General features: G+C 39.6%; 1 protein-coding gene across 2 annotated transcripts in view; it reads right to left on the reverse strand.

Moving 5' to 3' along the window:
- LOC131672648 (carcinine transporter) overlaps positions 1–13,461 on the reverse strand; it is a 1,420,696-nt gene that overhangs the window by 503,739 nt on the left and 903,496 nt on the right. For both annotated transcript variants that reach the window (XM_058950032.1, XM_058950041.1), the window contains exon 6: positions 7,837–8,005. In XM_058950032.1, the coding sequence (XP_058806015.1) occupies positions 7,837–8,005 (169 nt within the window). The remainder of the gene's footprint in view (positions 1–7,836; positions 8,006–13,461) is intronic.

The raw sequence follows: 13,461 nt of genomic DNA on the forward strand, positions 1-13,461 counted from the left end.
CGACAAACGAAGCGGCGTCTCAGCCACTTGTCATTTGGATACGGTTGGCCACCGTATCCTCAGCGGTATCGCGGTAGGTGCACCTTCCCCTTTCTAATTGTTGTAACAATTTGGCGTGCGAATCCGCGCAGCGAGCGCGAAGAATTTGTTGTTGCGAGCGAGTAGGTAGTTCGCGATAATCGCGGTTTTCTTTCTCTCTCTCTCGAATAGCGTGTATTGTCATTCACGCGTGCGTGCGTGAGACTCTCGGCATTCCCTCCGTGTAATTTATTTTATTAAATAAATCATTCGTGGTTTTCCATTTAAACGAGTTTCCGTTATTGTGTTTAATCCTTTGTCCGGAGGTCGCGCCCGGCCTTGTTTACATTTCGTTCAAATTCGCCGGTAGCGTAGCACGGAGCTCGCTAATATAGGTAGAGGCGAACCGGCGACTTGAGTTCCATCGGCGGCCGCACGAGCGCTACTAGCAAGAGCGACAGCGCCGCCAAGTGGCGAGTTGGGGGAACCCAACTCGGAACTTTGAAGAGACTCTGCGCAGGCGCACTCCGAGGTAAGGTAGGTTAATGCGCATCAAGCGCATAGATAACAAGGCTTCGTATAGTTGAAATACGGGCACTTTTAGGAGATTATCGACTAAACGATAGCCTGTTACAATGCTGAATATATTACCTGCTGTGCTAATAATTAATTGTATATACAAAGTACAAAACAGGTACATATACACATATATACTGAATATGATGGCAACCCACGAGACTACTTTTTATCCAATAAGATCACGAATAAACTGTCTCTACTTTATAGGCTATCACTTTTCTATACAGGTTAAAAAAATTTAGGTTAAGTTTTGATGAATAATAAACACGAAATTCAAAATTGACTTTAATCCTTTATTCATTCATTACAGTATATGTTACATGATATGAGCTATTGAAATTACTCTGAGCTAGTACATTAATCTTTCAATTCTATGAAAAGATGTCACAGTATGGACACGCTTCTCTTTATATTTCAGTTTTAAAGTATGTTTCGGCCGAAGGCCGCATATACTAAAATTAGAATCACTCTTCATCCCTCTCTATCTATCTCAACTATAACATGTGCTTTTTTGCTTTATTCATTGATTCAATCTGATAATTTAATTTTTATTAATTAACGCTAATAATTTTATACATATTTTTTCTTATTTATTTAAAAACAAATTAAATTAAAAAATAAAAATATTAACTAATAAAAGTTCGTTGTCAAATGCGAGGGACAGTTCCTCGCCAGGTGGTCACCGAGGCAGATGAAACAGAGCCCTTGGTCAGTGACAATATGCCTACAGGCGGCGGGATCGAGCCCTTTAAAGGTAAGGCAGTGCCCGATGTAGTGCGTCTCCTTGCAGGCGGCGCTACCCTTGCCTTCTTGAACATCGTTGGCATGGACCTTCCTTGCGATCTGGAATCCCTGGAAAGCGGAATGATGTTGAGCCCGAGCGCCCTCAGAGTTTTGCAGCGCTGTTGCAGGAAGTCGACCAGCTTTGCGTACGTGGGCAGGGCCTTTTCATCGATGCGGGCCTCCGCTTAGCGCTCCTCTTTCCAAACCCTGCTCATGACGAGGTCCATGGCCTTGCGAGCGAGGTGGATGAACCAATCATCTCAAGCGTCGACGGGCTTCTTAAGCTCAGACAGTTGATAGCGGTGCCGTCTGAGTTTGTTCAGAACACTTTGGAGGCTGGTGGCGGATTCCGCCTTTAGCGGGAACAGCTGCTCGAGGGCGTTAAGGTGATCCTTTGCCTTCAGAGACGTTGATCGTAGCGGCTCTTCAGGGCCTCCCAGGCGGAGGAGTAATCGACAGCCGTACAATGGTACTCCTCCAAGGCCTTCTTGGCGTCGCTATCAACATTCGTCTTGAGGTAGGAGATCTTGGTCGACGGTTGTTGTAGACTAGGTCAGCGAACAGGTAGCAAAAGGACTCCCAATCCTCCGTCTTGCCGGTAAATATATATATGGGAATCTCTAGTCGGGGCCTGCGTATGAGCGATAAGCCATCAGCGTCGGAGCCGACCTGCTGTGCCTGGCTCCTAGTCGGAGGGAGCTGGTGTAGACTTTGTTGGTGATCGAAGAAAGCACCTTGCGCGCTCATGTAGCTGCTCTCAGCCTCCTCATAGCCTTCCCTGCGACGTACACGACTATCTCCGGAGCGTTGCTGGTCAGAAGATGAACGTCGTTGTTGGAGAAGCTCTGCCAGTACCTTTTCAACAGTCCGAGCCGACTCTCCACAAGTTCCATCGTCCATTCATTTTCGGTTTTTGCTAGGATGGTCTGAGCTGTTCGCTCGATCACTCCGAGTAGGGCCATCTGCGTGCCCTCTAGTTCCATCTTAAAGCTGGAAGAGACTTAGGCTGCAGCATGAACTGTGACGAATGCAACGCGAAGCCGCCAGTGAGTAACCAGAAAACGCCAACCATGTCTCTGGCTTCGTGCACGGCTCCGACCCGTTCGCTACATTTGAGGTTGCCGTCGAGCGCAAGCCGGCTTGGGCCTAGCCCTGCGTGCAGTCGATCCCGAGCTGAGCGCTGATATCCGTCCAAGCCACCGTAGATGTTGGTATATTTCAGTGCCGCAGAAAGCCACGTCCAAGGCCGCCAGTAAGCCTCAAGAAATCAGCCACCTGATTCTGACCTTGTATGCATCCCCGGCCGCTCTGACCGACGGCCAGCGCCGAGTCAGTGCTTAAAGCTCTCGTCCGAGACAGTTGAGTTTCCGCTATGTTGATCCAGGTAGCATTGCCTGTCGCTCCAACGGTCGCCGAGAAATGTCACAGGGGGTACAGCCTATCACGGGCACTTTCAGGCCTGGCATATGAGTGTGCTTATCTCGGCATCCTGGTCCGCCATTACTGCTACTCGTTTGATAGCTCCGCTTGTCTCTTACTTCTGCCTCTGGATCCGGCTCGAACGACCAAAATTCATGTTGTTGGGTACCACTTGGGCTAGGAAAGTTTGAAGCTCGGGGTAAATGACCTGTAACGGTGTACGAGGTCTGTCCAGAAAGTATCGGGTCTACCTTTATATTTTCGTGCTAGCGTTATTCTTTATCATCTGGTAGATGACATCCTTCAAAGTAATCCCCACTTGATTGAATAACACGGTTCCATCGATGTTTCCACTTTTCAAAACAGTCCTGGAACACACTTTTAGGGATAGCCTTAAGTACACTCGTCGCATTGTTTTCAACCGTTGTTTTGTCATCAAATCGGTGTCCTTTGAGTGGTTTTTTTAGTTTTGGAAACAGCCAATAGTCACAAGGGGCTATGTCGAGACTGTATGGAGGTTGTCGAAGCAATGCGATATTGTATTTGCTCAAAAACTGCTGCACAAGATCAGATGAATGCTCTGGCGCATTATTGTGATGGAGAAGCCAGTCGACACTTTCCAAAAAGTGCGGCCGTTTTCTTCTTACTGCATCACGCAAACGTTTCAAAATTTGAAAGTAGTATTCTTTATTGATTGTCTGACCTGTTGGGGCATATTCGTGATGTACAACACCTTCACAATCGAAAAAAACAATCAACATTGACTTAACATTGCTCCGACGTGCTTTTTTTGGTCTTGGCGATTCAGAATGCTTCCACTGTGAAGATTGTTGTTTTGTTTCAGGATCATAACCATAAACCCATGATTCATTACCTGTAATAACTTTTCTAAGCACATTATAATTATTGACCATTTCCAGATTGTCCAGAGCGATTTCTAAGCGAATGTTCTTCTGCTCTGTTGTGAGCAATTTTGGGATGAATTTCGCACACACGCGATTCATTCCTAAATTTTCGGTTAAAATTTCTGAAATGATAGTTTTGGTATCCCAAGATCTTCTTCTAGTTCTCGCACAGTCATACGACGACCTTGTTCGATTGCGAGTCGTACCCGCTCAATATTATCTGCGGTTTTTGTCGTCGAAGGTTGGCCGGAACGAGAATCACTATCGACAGAAGTGCGACCATCCTTGAACCGTTTAGACCACTCTTTTATTCGTGTTTTGCTCGTATAATCGCTTCCGAAAGCCTTTTGCATCATTTCAATAGTTTCGAACTCGTTTTTTGCAGTTGAAAGCAAAATATGATGCAAATTCGTTGATCTTGTTTTTCAGTCATTTTTGATAATATCAAAATCCGACGAACGCGAAAAAGGCATTGTAAACAAAGACACGCTGCGCATGAACTATACGTCCGGCAGGTGTCAGTAAGTAACCAATAGATTCGTGAGGCTTTACTGTTGACGTTTGTGTCCGGTAGAGGTCGCTCGAACACTATGGCGCGAAGATATAAACGTAGGCCCGATACTTTCCGGACAGACCTCGTAGACTGGTCATAGCCTACATCGTATGTCCTTTCCCTCTGTCTAACCATGGCGAGGGCTCACGGCTGGCATCAGACACATTTTTATTTTTCAGTGCCTGATGCCTCCCTTTGTTTTTTAGCATTAGTACCCGAGAAAGAAAGGGAGAGAAAGTGCTCCCCCTACTACAGTGCGAGCCGGCTAGAGAGAGAGAGAGAGAGAGAGAGAGAGAGAGAGAGAGAGAGAGAGAGAGAGAGAGGTCTCAAGAATGCCGGACTATAGGCGCTGCATGAGCCAAGTTCAGCATTGTCGCGCGCTTTAAATTAAGGAAGTGAGTGGTGGGAGAAGGTGTGAGGGAGAGCGGCTCTCACGCATTAGGCGATAGTCAACGCCGTTCATTAGGAGAGAGAGTTCGCCACCGATAGCACGCATTACCACCAGCAGAGACTGAAGCCGTCCTCTGTCTACCAGCCTAGCAGTGCAATCTCGTTGTCGTGCGGAGAGCTTTTGCGCCCTTTTGAGTTATTTATTGCTACCGGTCTTGCTGAGTTTTGAAGGGAGTTGTCAAGGAGCATCGAGTATCTGCCTGCAAGCTTCTTCAATATCGGCAATCAGGTCACCGCTTCTTTTCTCTGTCTCTCTAAATCGCTTAATTTTCCTTTCTTTCTGGCATCCGCGACTTGCATATTGTGTCAGACTCTCACGGGCCGACACAAATAGTTTAATTTATTTTTCGTCATTAAGACGATAAATAGGATGGCAAGGTGCTCATGTGCTGGCCATTCTATTTAATTATTGTGTTAATTAGGTTTAGATATATATGTTTGTGATTTTCGCCGAAACTTGTAGAAGTTTCTCTGTAATAAAGTGTATTCCTTCAAATTACATTAAGTTATTGTGTTCACCTTTCCTTTTTGCTTTGCTGGGAACGATACACTGCCTCCCTTACCTTCCCTTTCTAATAATTGTTAATAGTATTAAAATTGTCGGCTATCAGCGGTCGACACTATTACTGATGATACAGAAAATATTGTTAAGGCTATAGCTTTATTTTAACGGTGGCTCAAGTTTGGTTGGTGCGCATAGCTCGGAGGCGTAATGATGACTGACCTGCTACTCTCGTGTAGTGAGGATATGGTGAGTCAAAGGGCTAGATGGCGCGCCATTCACTCCTCTGAACTTTTTGAGAATCGAACCAACACCCACATACGCTAATTACCTCAACCTTGGAGCCATGTAACCTGCGACACTCAAACCCTAGATCCTTGCGCCCTAATTTCATCAACCCTCAAGCCTTGTAACCTGCAACGTTTATTGTTTTAGTCTTCCATATGCCATAGGTGTCTATCAAGAAAATTAGCTGTTTCGAAACTGCTAAAATATTTAATATCAATATGTATTTATAAGGATTGTAACACGTTTCGCTTCTTTAACTCAGTTTGCAATTTGCTCTTCGAGTTAATAGTCCAAATAACGTCGTGCTACTAATCATTTAATAAAAGGGGAAGTACGGAAGGCACATTTGCTTCGTCGCTGAAGGCGTCGATGGGCTTTCGTCGTTCGGTAGTTCGAATGCTGCTATTAAAAGACAGGGAAGACGCAGGAATAAGTCAACCTGTTTATCGTTGACAATCTTGTTTATTAATTTACAAGGCTATATGCGATTTCGTATTACAAAGAAAGGCCGTACGAGCCTGTCTCCCTGCGGGTAAACGCAGTGGAGACAAAGCTTCGCCTCATACTCACTTGTCCCGTTGTCCAACAGATGCAGTGCAGGTTGACGCACGCACCTACCTGTCCGCGTCCCCATGATTATTGGAGAGAGAGAGAGAAAGGAAACCGAGGGGCGCACCGATAATGTAAAGAGTACCTGACCTAGGAAGGGGTGTCGTTGGGAACCCGGCGATCTGCTTCGGCTGGCGTCACTCCGCCGCTCTTCGACGTCCCTCTTGCTGAGATCGCTCGTGCTCTTGGACTTCCAGGGAAGTCCAGGAAGGGCTGGTTCCCTCTTGTAGTTTTTTTTGCAGCTTCTCTTCGTTAAAGAAGAGCTGATGATTGCTTTTCACTTCTTACTTAATTTTCACTCTTTCTGTCGCTCACGACGCTGGTCAGGCCAGTACTGCTTACACGCTCTCATGCCTCGCGGCATTCCCGCCCCTTCCCTCAGTACTCAAAATCGGTCGAGCGCCGCTGGCTACGCATACACGTGCGAGTTACGCCGGCGACACTATCTCTCTCTCTCTCTCTATATATATATATCTCTTTTTTCCCCACACGGGTCCAACCACCAACGCCGATCACGAACTAAACCTAGTAAGTTTCGGTCTCATTTTGTGTTCTCAGATCAAGTAATTTATTATCTCCACCCTTGTAATTTAGTATCCTCTCCTCTTAATTTAGTATATATTTAGCCTACCTACTCAAGTTATACAATTTCCATTAATTTGATTAGAAACTGACTTTGATTTAGGTCCTATTGGATTAATCGAAATTTGGATTGGGATTCAGCGGCCTTTAAAGCGTATGAATATAGTTGTTTAGTTTCTTGAAGATATAATTTTGTATTTCTACAGTCGTTCTGCAATTTTTGATATCATCATATAATAACCTTAAAATACCTTCGCGGTAGTAATGAAAAAATTGTGTCTTAATGTAAAATTTTTTGTATTTATTGAACCTTTAGTCAAAATTTTATATTATGTACAATATGCATATTTGACCTCAAAATAACCTTGATTCAGATGTATAGTAACAAGATTAAATAGACTTCAAAATCCACTTTAGCAATCCTCAAAATCATGAAAACACAGGTTTATTTCTTTTTGATTATTTTTTACAGAAATTGACTTTCGAGTGTTTTTCAATCTATCCTGTTAAGATTAAGCTGATTGGAGATTTGATTTCGGTATGTTAAAATAAATGAGGATATATGTTTATCGTTTTTTATACAAACAGCATATGTTTTTAGAGACCTCTTTTGTCAATTAATAAATCAATCTCTTTCTCTCTCTTTCTCACTCTGTTTCTATCTGATAACTAGAAAAAATTAGTTTGACGAGCAGCAAATGGCAACTCGTAGGCTACAGCTTTATTCAGCTATTAAAACGTTATCATTGACATTTGTCAAATTATCGTTTAACAAATTCATTGCAATTCTTAAAGAGTATTTTATTCACGTTAGTTTTCTGGGTTTTCGTTGGATATTACGTTTTTATTATCCTTCAAAATAACTGCAGAGAGATACAAAATTATTCATGAAAATCATTAAATTTTGAATGAAATATCGATAAAATATAAAAGCGATAATAATACAATCTAAGAGTTGGATGTTTTCAGATTACTTTTTCAAGCAGCTATAAGAATACCTAGTTCTTTCCTCTAGATATGATATCAGGCGTATAAATTCTTACTTCAACATTAAATCTTTAAATGATATTTTTACATCTATAGATTATTTAATGTATCCTATCTACATATTTATAAACATATATTTTTTAAATAATTTTAATACTTACCACCAGTAAAAAAAGTATATTGTGAAAGGTAAACTAGTTACTAAAGAAAGTATTCTCCATTCTTGTATAAAATAGGTTACTCCGGCTAACATACAGAGCCCAATAGTATAAAACATGCATGTTAATACAGTTACAAGAGATCTATAGTTTGGTCCAACTAATTCGAGAGCTGAAAAAGAAATAAAATTTAATACAGCTTGACTAAATTTTTATTCAATTTAGATTGTAGTGAAGAATATTGCGTTGTTGAGCCATTTAATAAGAGATTAGATGTTTCCTTTATTACCCATGGTGGATAATGTTACGAACAACAGATTTGTTCTATTTTATCCACAGTCGTCGTTTAAATATTGACCTATTTTACCGGTACATTACGCATATTACTTGTTATTTAAGCCCGTATAATCTGTGACAGATACAAACAGTGACCGCACATGTAAACAATAATCAAGCTATGGACAGATCAAAACAAGACGAAAGCTGTGGCGATATTAGGGAAAAACGGATTAGCGATGCCCTTAAACACAAATGTAAATAGAACGTCCCGCAACGATAAACGTATATATAAGAGCGGACAAGCTTAGTTAGACATTCTTTCTTTGGTTCTCCAACCGATTTGACACAACGATCTCCACTATCGCGTGAATCTCACCACTGAACAAGGAACATTGCACAAATCGTCCGTACCTACTTTCCTTCCTGACCAGAACGGAAATAAATAGGGTATTGGTGCTCTGCTGACTTACCGTGACCGGGGGACAAACGAGCCCAGTACAAAGCATCCTAAAATTATCTTTCCTTTACCCAATTGATTGAGAAATTTCCAAGGTGTTGCGAGAAGGCTGTCGGCTCGTCGACGGACACTCGATTAATTGTATGCGGATATTTTCTCCCTCGCACGAAGACACAGGGTTGAAAATATCTCAACCTATCCGAAAAGATAACAAATCCTAGCAATTATTGACATGCATGTGCCTGCGTGTAACAGCGTCTTATTATCTATATCATGTACCAACGAATGTTCCAGACCCTATGTTGCATGCTCCCTGCACTATGCTGAATTAAAATTGAAGGTAGAGTAAATTCAGAGAATGAATATTTAGTTGTATAGTTTATAATATTTAATTTTACTGTTTTTCTGCTATTTTTTATAAATATAAATCAAATCTTCCTCTTACATCAAACTAAAGAAAGTTTTATAACAAAGCAATAAGTTGCAGGATTCTTCATTCATAGCGTATTTTTTAACAAGTTTCAACTTAGATTTGCCATACGAACAGAAATTTAGTTCTGAAAAGCTTGATTAATCCATTGAGTCCCATGCCGAAACTGGGTAAGATAGCGTCAAAATATCCATGCCATTCATAGCATATCTAAAAAGATAGACTCGTGGATTTTCCTTTTGCCATGTATAATTGTTTATAAAATATTTCTTAAACAAATTACTCAAAAAGTCATTATTTTCTAAAACTGATCACGGTAGTCGATGCTATGGGAAAAATTATTACAAAAACTGTATATAACACTTTTTCGTCAAACCTCAATCAGTTAGGGTAAAATGAGATGAAATACTATACTAAGTAAAATATAAATACTATAAAATACTAAGTAGTTTTATGAGGTCTGTTCAAAAAGTATCGCGAATTTTGAATGTTCCGCGGGCTACGTAAATTTGATTTTTGATTTTTTTGTAACGTTATGTTGGTATTCATGTCCCTTACTTATGCTGACAAGGTCGGTCACTTTGAATGTTGGTTAATTTTTGACAGCTGTTTTGCTTGGATGTGTTTTAGCTCATCTTCGATTTTTGCCTATTCTGAAAAATGGATCAAAGAATCTGTATCAAATTTTGTGTGAAAAACAAAGTGCGCGGTCGCATTCCGAATGTTGACTGTAGCATATGGTGAAGCTAGCTTGGACTAAAGCAACTTTTATCGGTGGTACAAAATGTTTTCAGAGGGTCGAGAAAATGTGAACAATAAACAACGTGCTGGACCCCCGAGCACTTCAACAACAGACGAAAACATTGATAAAGTGAAGAAAATAGTATTGGTCAATCTTTGAATCACCGTTAGAAAAGTTTCTGAAGATCTAAACATATCGATTGGCTCATGCCATTCGACTTTAAACAATAATTGAGACTTGAGTCGGGTCGCCGCGAAATTCGTGCTAAAACTGCTGAATTTCGACCAAAAACAGCATCGGGTTAACATTGCTCAGAAGATGTTGGACTCGGTCCGTAACGACCCACATGTGCTCCGGAGGATCATAACTGGTGATGAATCATGGGTTTATGGTAATGATGTGGAGACCAAAGCTCAATAATCCCAAAGAAAGCTGCCGCATGAGCCAAGACCGAAAAAAGCGTGCCAAGTTCGATCGAACGTGAAGGCTTTCCTCACAGTTTTTTTCTTCAATTACAGGGGCGTGGTGTATCATGAGTTCTTGCCACAGGGTAGTATGGTCATATCGGTCCTTTGATATACACAGGCATAACCTCTTCGTTCCTATACAAACGAACAGCCACTCTATGCCTTAACAACGTCTGGAAGTCCACACCAGTATATCTCTCAACAGCAATGGCGGACGAAAATAACACGCGAATTAACCAAAGCGCGGAGGGCACATTCCAAATCTTAATCAAAAAGATATACCACTACGTTTACGTAATAGACTCTCTACTTCATCCAGCTGTACTAGGCAGGGAACTATTACGGAAACTAGACCTCCAAGTCTCCATCTTTAACACTCCTTTACTACCAATCCCGAATAGGACAGAGAACTCCGTCACTTCCTCGAAAGGGAATTAGCAACGATACCGCCCACACAACCCAGCAATGCAACGCATTATCGATGAACAAGTTTGAGCCATGAGACAATACGAAGACTCCGCCAGCCCACTTATCTCTCCGATAGTAATCGTCAAGAAAAAGGACGGAAAAGCACGTTTCTGCATAGATTCTCTGACAAATTCCGAGGAGACAAATACTGAAGAAAGCAAACTGCTAATCGCCTTTACTGTTCCTGGCAGAGCACTGAAACAATTCCGCATCTTATCTTTCAGTCTCGACTCAGTTTCAGCCACTTTTCAACATCTGCTTGATAAGGTGATAGGACCCGATCTCAAAGATTTCACTTTCGCTTATATTGACGACGTAGTAGTAATCAACGACATATTTGAAAAAAACCTAGAACATCTAAAGACAAATGCGAATTTTGTTCCAATTCACTTACTTATCTAGGCCATCTGATCGACAAGAAAGGCATGCACACCGATTAGTGTAAAGTACAAACCATCATGGACCTACCCACACCTAAAACAACCAAGCAACTACAAAGATTCCTAGGGGTAGTATCATGATAAAGACGGTTCATCCCCAACGCCGCCAATCTTACCGACACGCTAAACCGCTTCCTCAAAGCTTGAATTTTGAAAAAAAAATTTTGAAAAAAAGATAAAAATATTTTGAAAATTACTGAATAATTTTGATACAAACATGTTGAAATGACTCTTCTTCAGTATTGCGCAAAGCCAATGATGGCGATGTATAAAGACAAAGTGACTCTTATTTTTAAAATTTTTTTCATTAAAAAATTTTTTTTTTCAAAATAATTTTTTTTTCTGTTATTTCTAAAAAATATAATTAAATAAAAAACAAAAAAGTAAGAAAAAAAACAAACAGTAAGCAAATCGCACTCTCTAGTCTAGAGACAGGAAATTTGTTGCTATTAGAATCTACCTTATAACAAGAATGTGGTAACGAAAGAATTGTTTACAGCTTATATTGCGTTGTTGACGATTTGTTAAAATACTAATTTCTTTTTGCAAGTAAATTTTCACACGAAATATTCTATTTAATTATTTTTCATAAAAGTGTAAAATTATGTTTTCTTTAAAACGATTTTCATTTTTTTGTAAATCATGGAGACAAACCCTCATAACGTTTTCAGTTTTTTTTTAAATTAAACTTTGTACAAATGTATGGATGTCTTAATACATCTAATTTAAAAAATCCAAATAGTGTTGATTCTAATATCGCTATTCAATTATCTTAATTGTTCAAAACATTATGCCATCAATCACTTGAATTAGAAATAGAAGAATCCTTGGAAATGACTCGATTTGGTTCCGAATCTTTAGAAAGCGAAGATTTGAAAGAGAAAAATGAATCAGAAGGTTCTTTATCAGAAGAATTAAATTCTCGAATGAGCCTAACAGAATCTTCAGAATTTCCATCTAAATCGGAACCTACGGTGAAGAAATTGAAGCCCATGGATATGATTTTTCATTTGAAATGAATACTCCTTATAAAAGTCAATCATTTTCATTTGAAACAATGGAAAAAATTATTAAGATGAATGATGTAAAAAATTGAAATTTTTTTCTATCCAAACATTGTATCCTCGCTTACAACCTACGCATATAAGTAGGTTTAGAAAATATATAGAAAACGAGGGAAATTTTGCATTTAAGATGTATGAACTAGAACAGTATATTAAGAGTCGAATTATTGAAGCAGGACTAAAATTCTTACCAGTTCATGATATTTATCTTCGACGCTGGGCTATCGAAGAAGCAAGAAGAGTTGGATTAGACAAATTTACAGCAAGCCCTCATTTTATTAAGAATCTGAAACTTCGACTTCGTTCAAGAAAAATAACTAAACTCGTAACTAGTAAGCATGTGACTGAAGAAACTGAAATTGCAAATCGTAAATCTATCCACTTACAACTTACAAATGCTAGAATACCTTAATATAATCTAAATTTTGTTATGAATTCTGATCAGTCTGGTTTTTCAAAAGAATATTTTTCGACAAGAATTTTAAGTATCCGTAGTGAAAAAGACACTTTGCAATTAGTAAAAAGTGTTTTTAATACTAGTCATTCAAATACAATTCAGCCAATAATCACAGCATCTGGTAAACTTTTGTCACCTATGTTAATATGCTTACAGGAAACTACTGGTAATGAATTTGGGCCCCGTATTCGTATGGAAGTGTATCAAAATACACCGAGCAATTTAATCGTAGTTTGTAGTAAATCTGGTAATCTAACCAAAGAACACGTCAAGAAATAGATTGCAGAGTGTTTATACCTCATCTACAAGAAAACACTTTACTTTTGACTAATAGTTGGACCGGACAATCTACAAATTTTTTGATGAGTTGCTTACCGTTCGGTAAAAAAGATTATGTTGAGCCATTAATAATACCTGCAGGTACAACAGGAATTGTCAGCCATTAACGCATATTTTTTTTAAGCAGTATAAAATTTTTGTACGTGCAATTTATAATCAAATAATGTTAGAGTTGAAAGAAGAACAAGTGCATAATAGACTATTGTTTCTAAAGATGCATTCACTTGTTCACAATCAGCTCACAGCAGGAACTTTTCGTCCAATGCTACAATACGCTTAGTACAAAAGTGGATACGTTTTTGCCGATCCAAGTATATTTCAAAATGTAAATAAAGTATGTTTCAACAAAAAAAGAAATATTTAGTTATTGCATTGAATGTGATAGTCAGCCTTCATAAAATGTGCAAATTTTGATGTTTGAGCCACTTTCTAGAAAAATTATGTTGTCACTGAATAAATGTAAAATTGAAGACTGGATATCTGTT

The sequence above is a fragment of the Phymastichus coffea genome, unplaced genomic scaffold, assembly GCF_024137745.1.
Source record: "Phymastichus coffea isolate CEN01 unplaced genomic scaffold, Cenicafe_Pcof_1.1 PCOF00012, whole genome shotgun sequence".
Classification (NCBI taxonomy): domain Eukaryota; kingdom Metazoa; phylum Arthropoda; class Insecta; order Hymenoptera; family Eulophidae; genus Phymastichus; species Phymastichus coffea.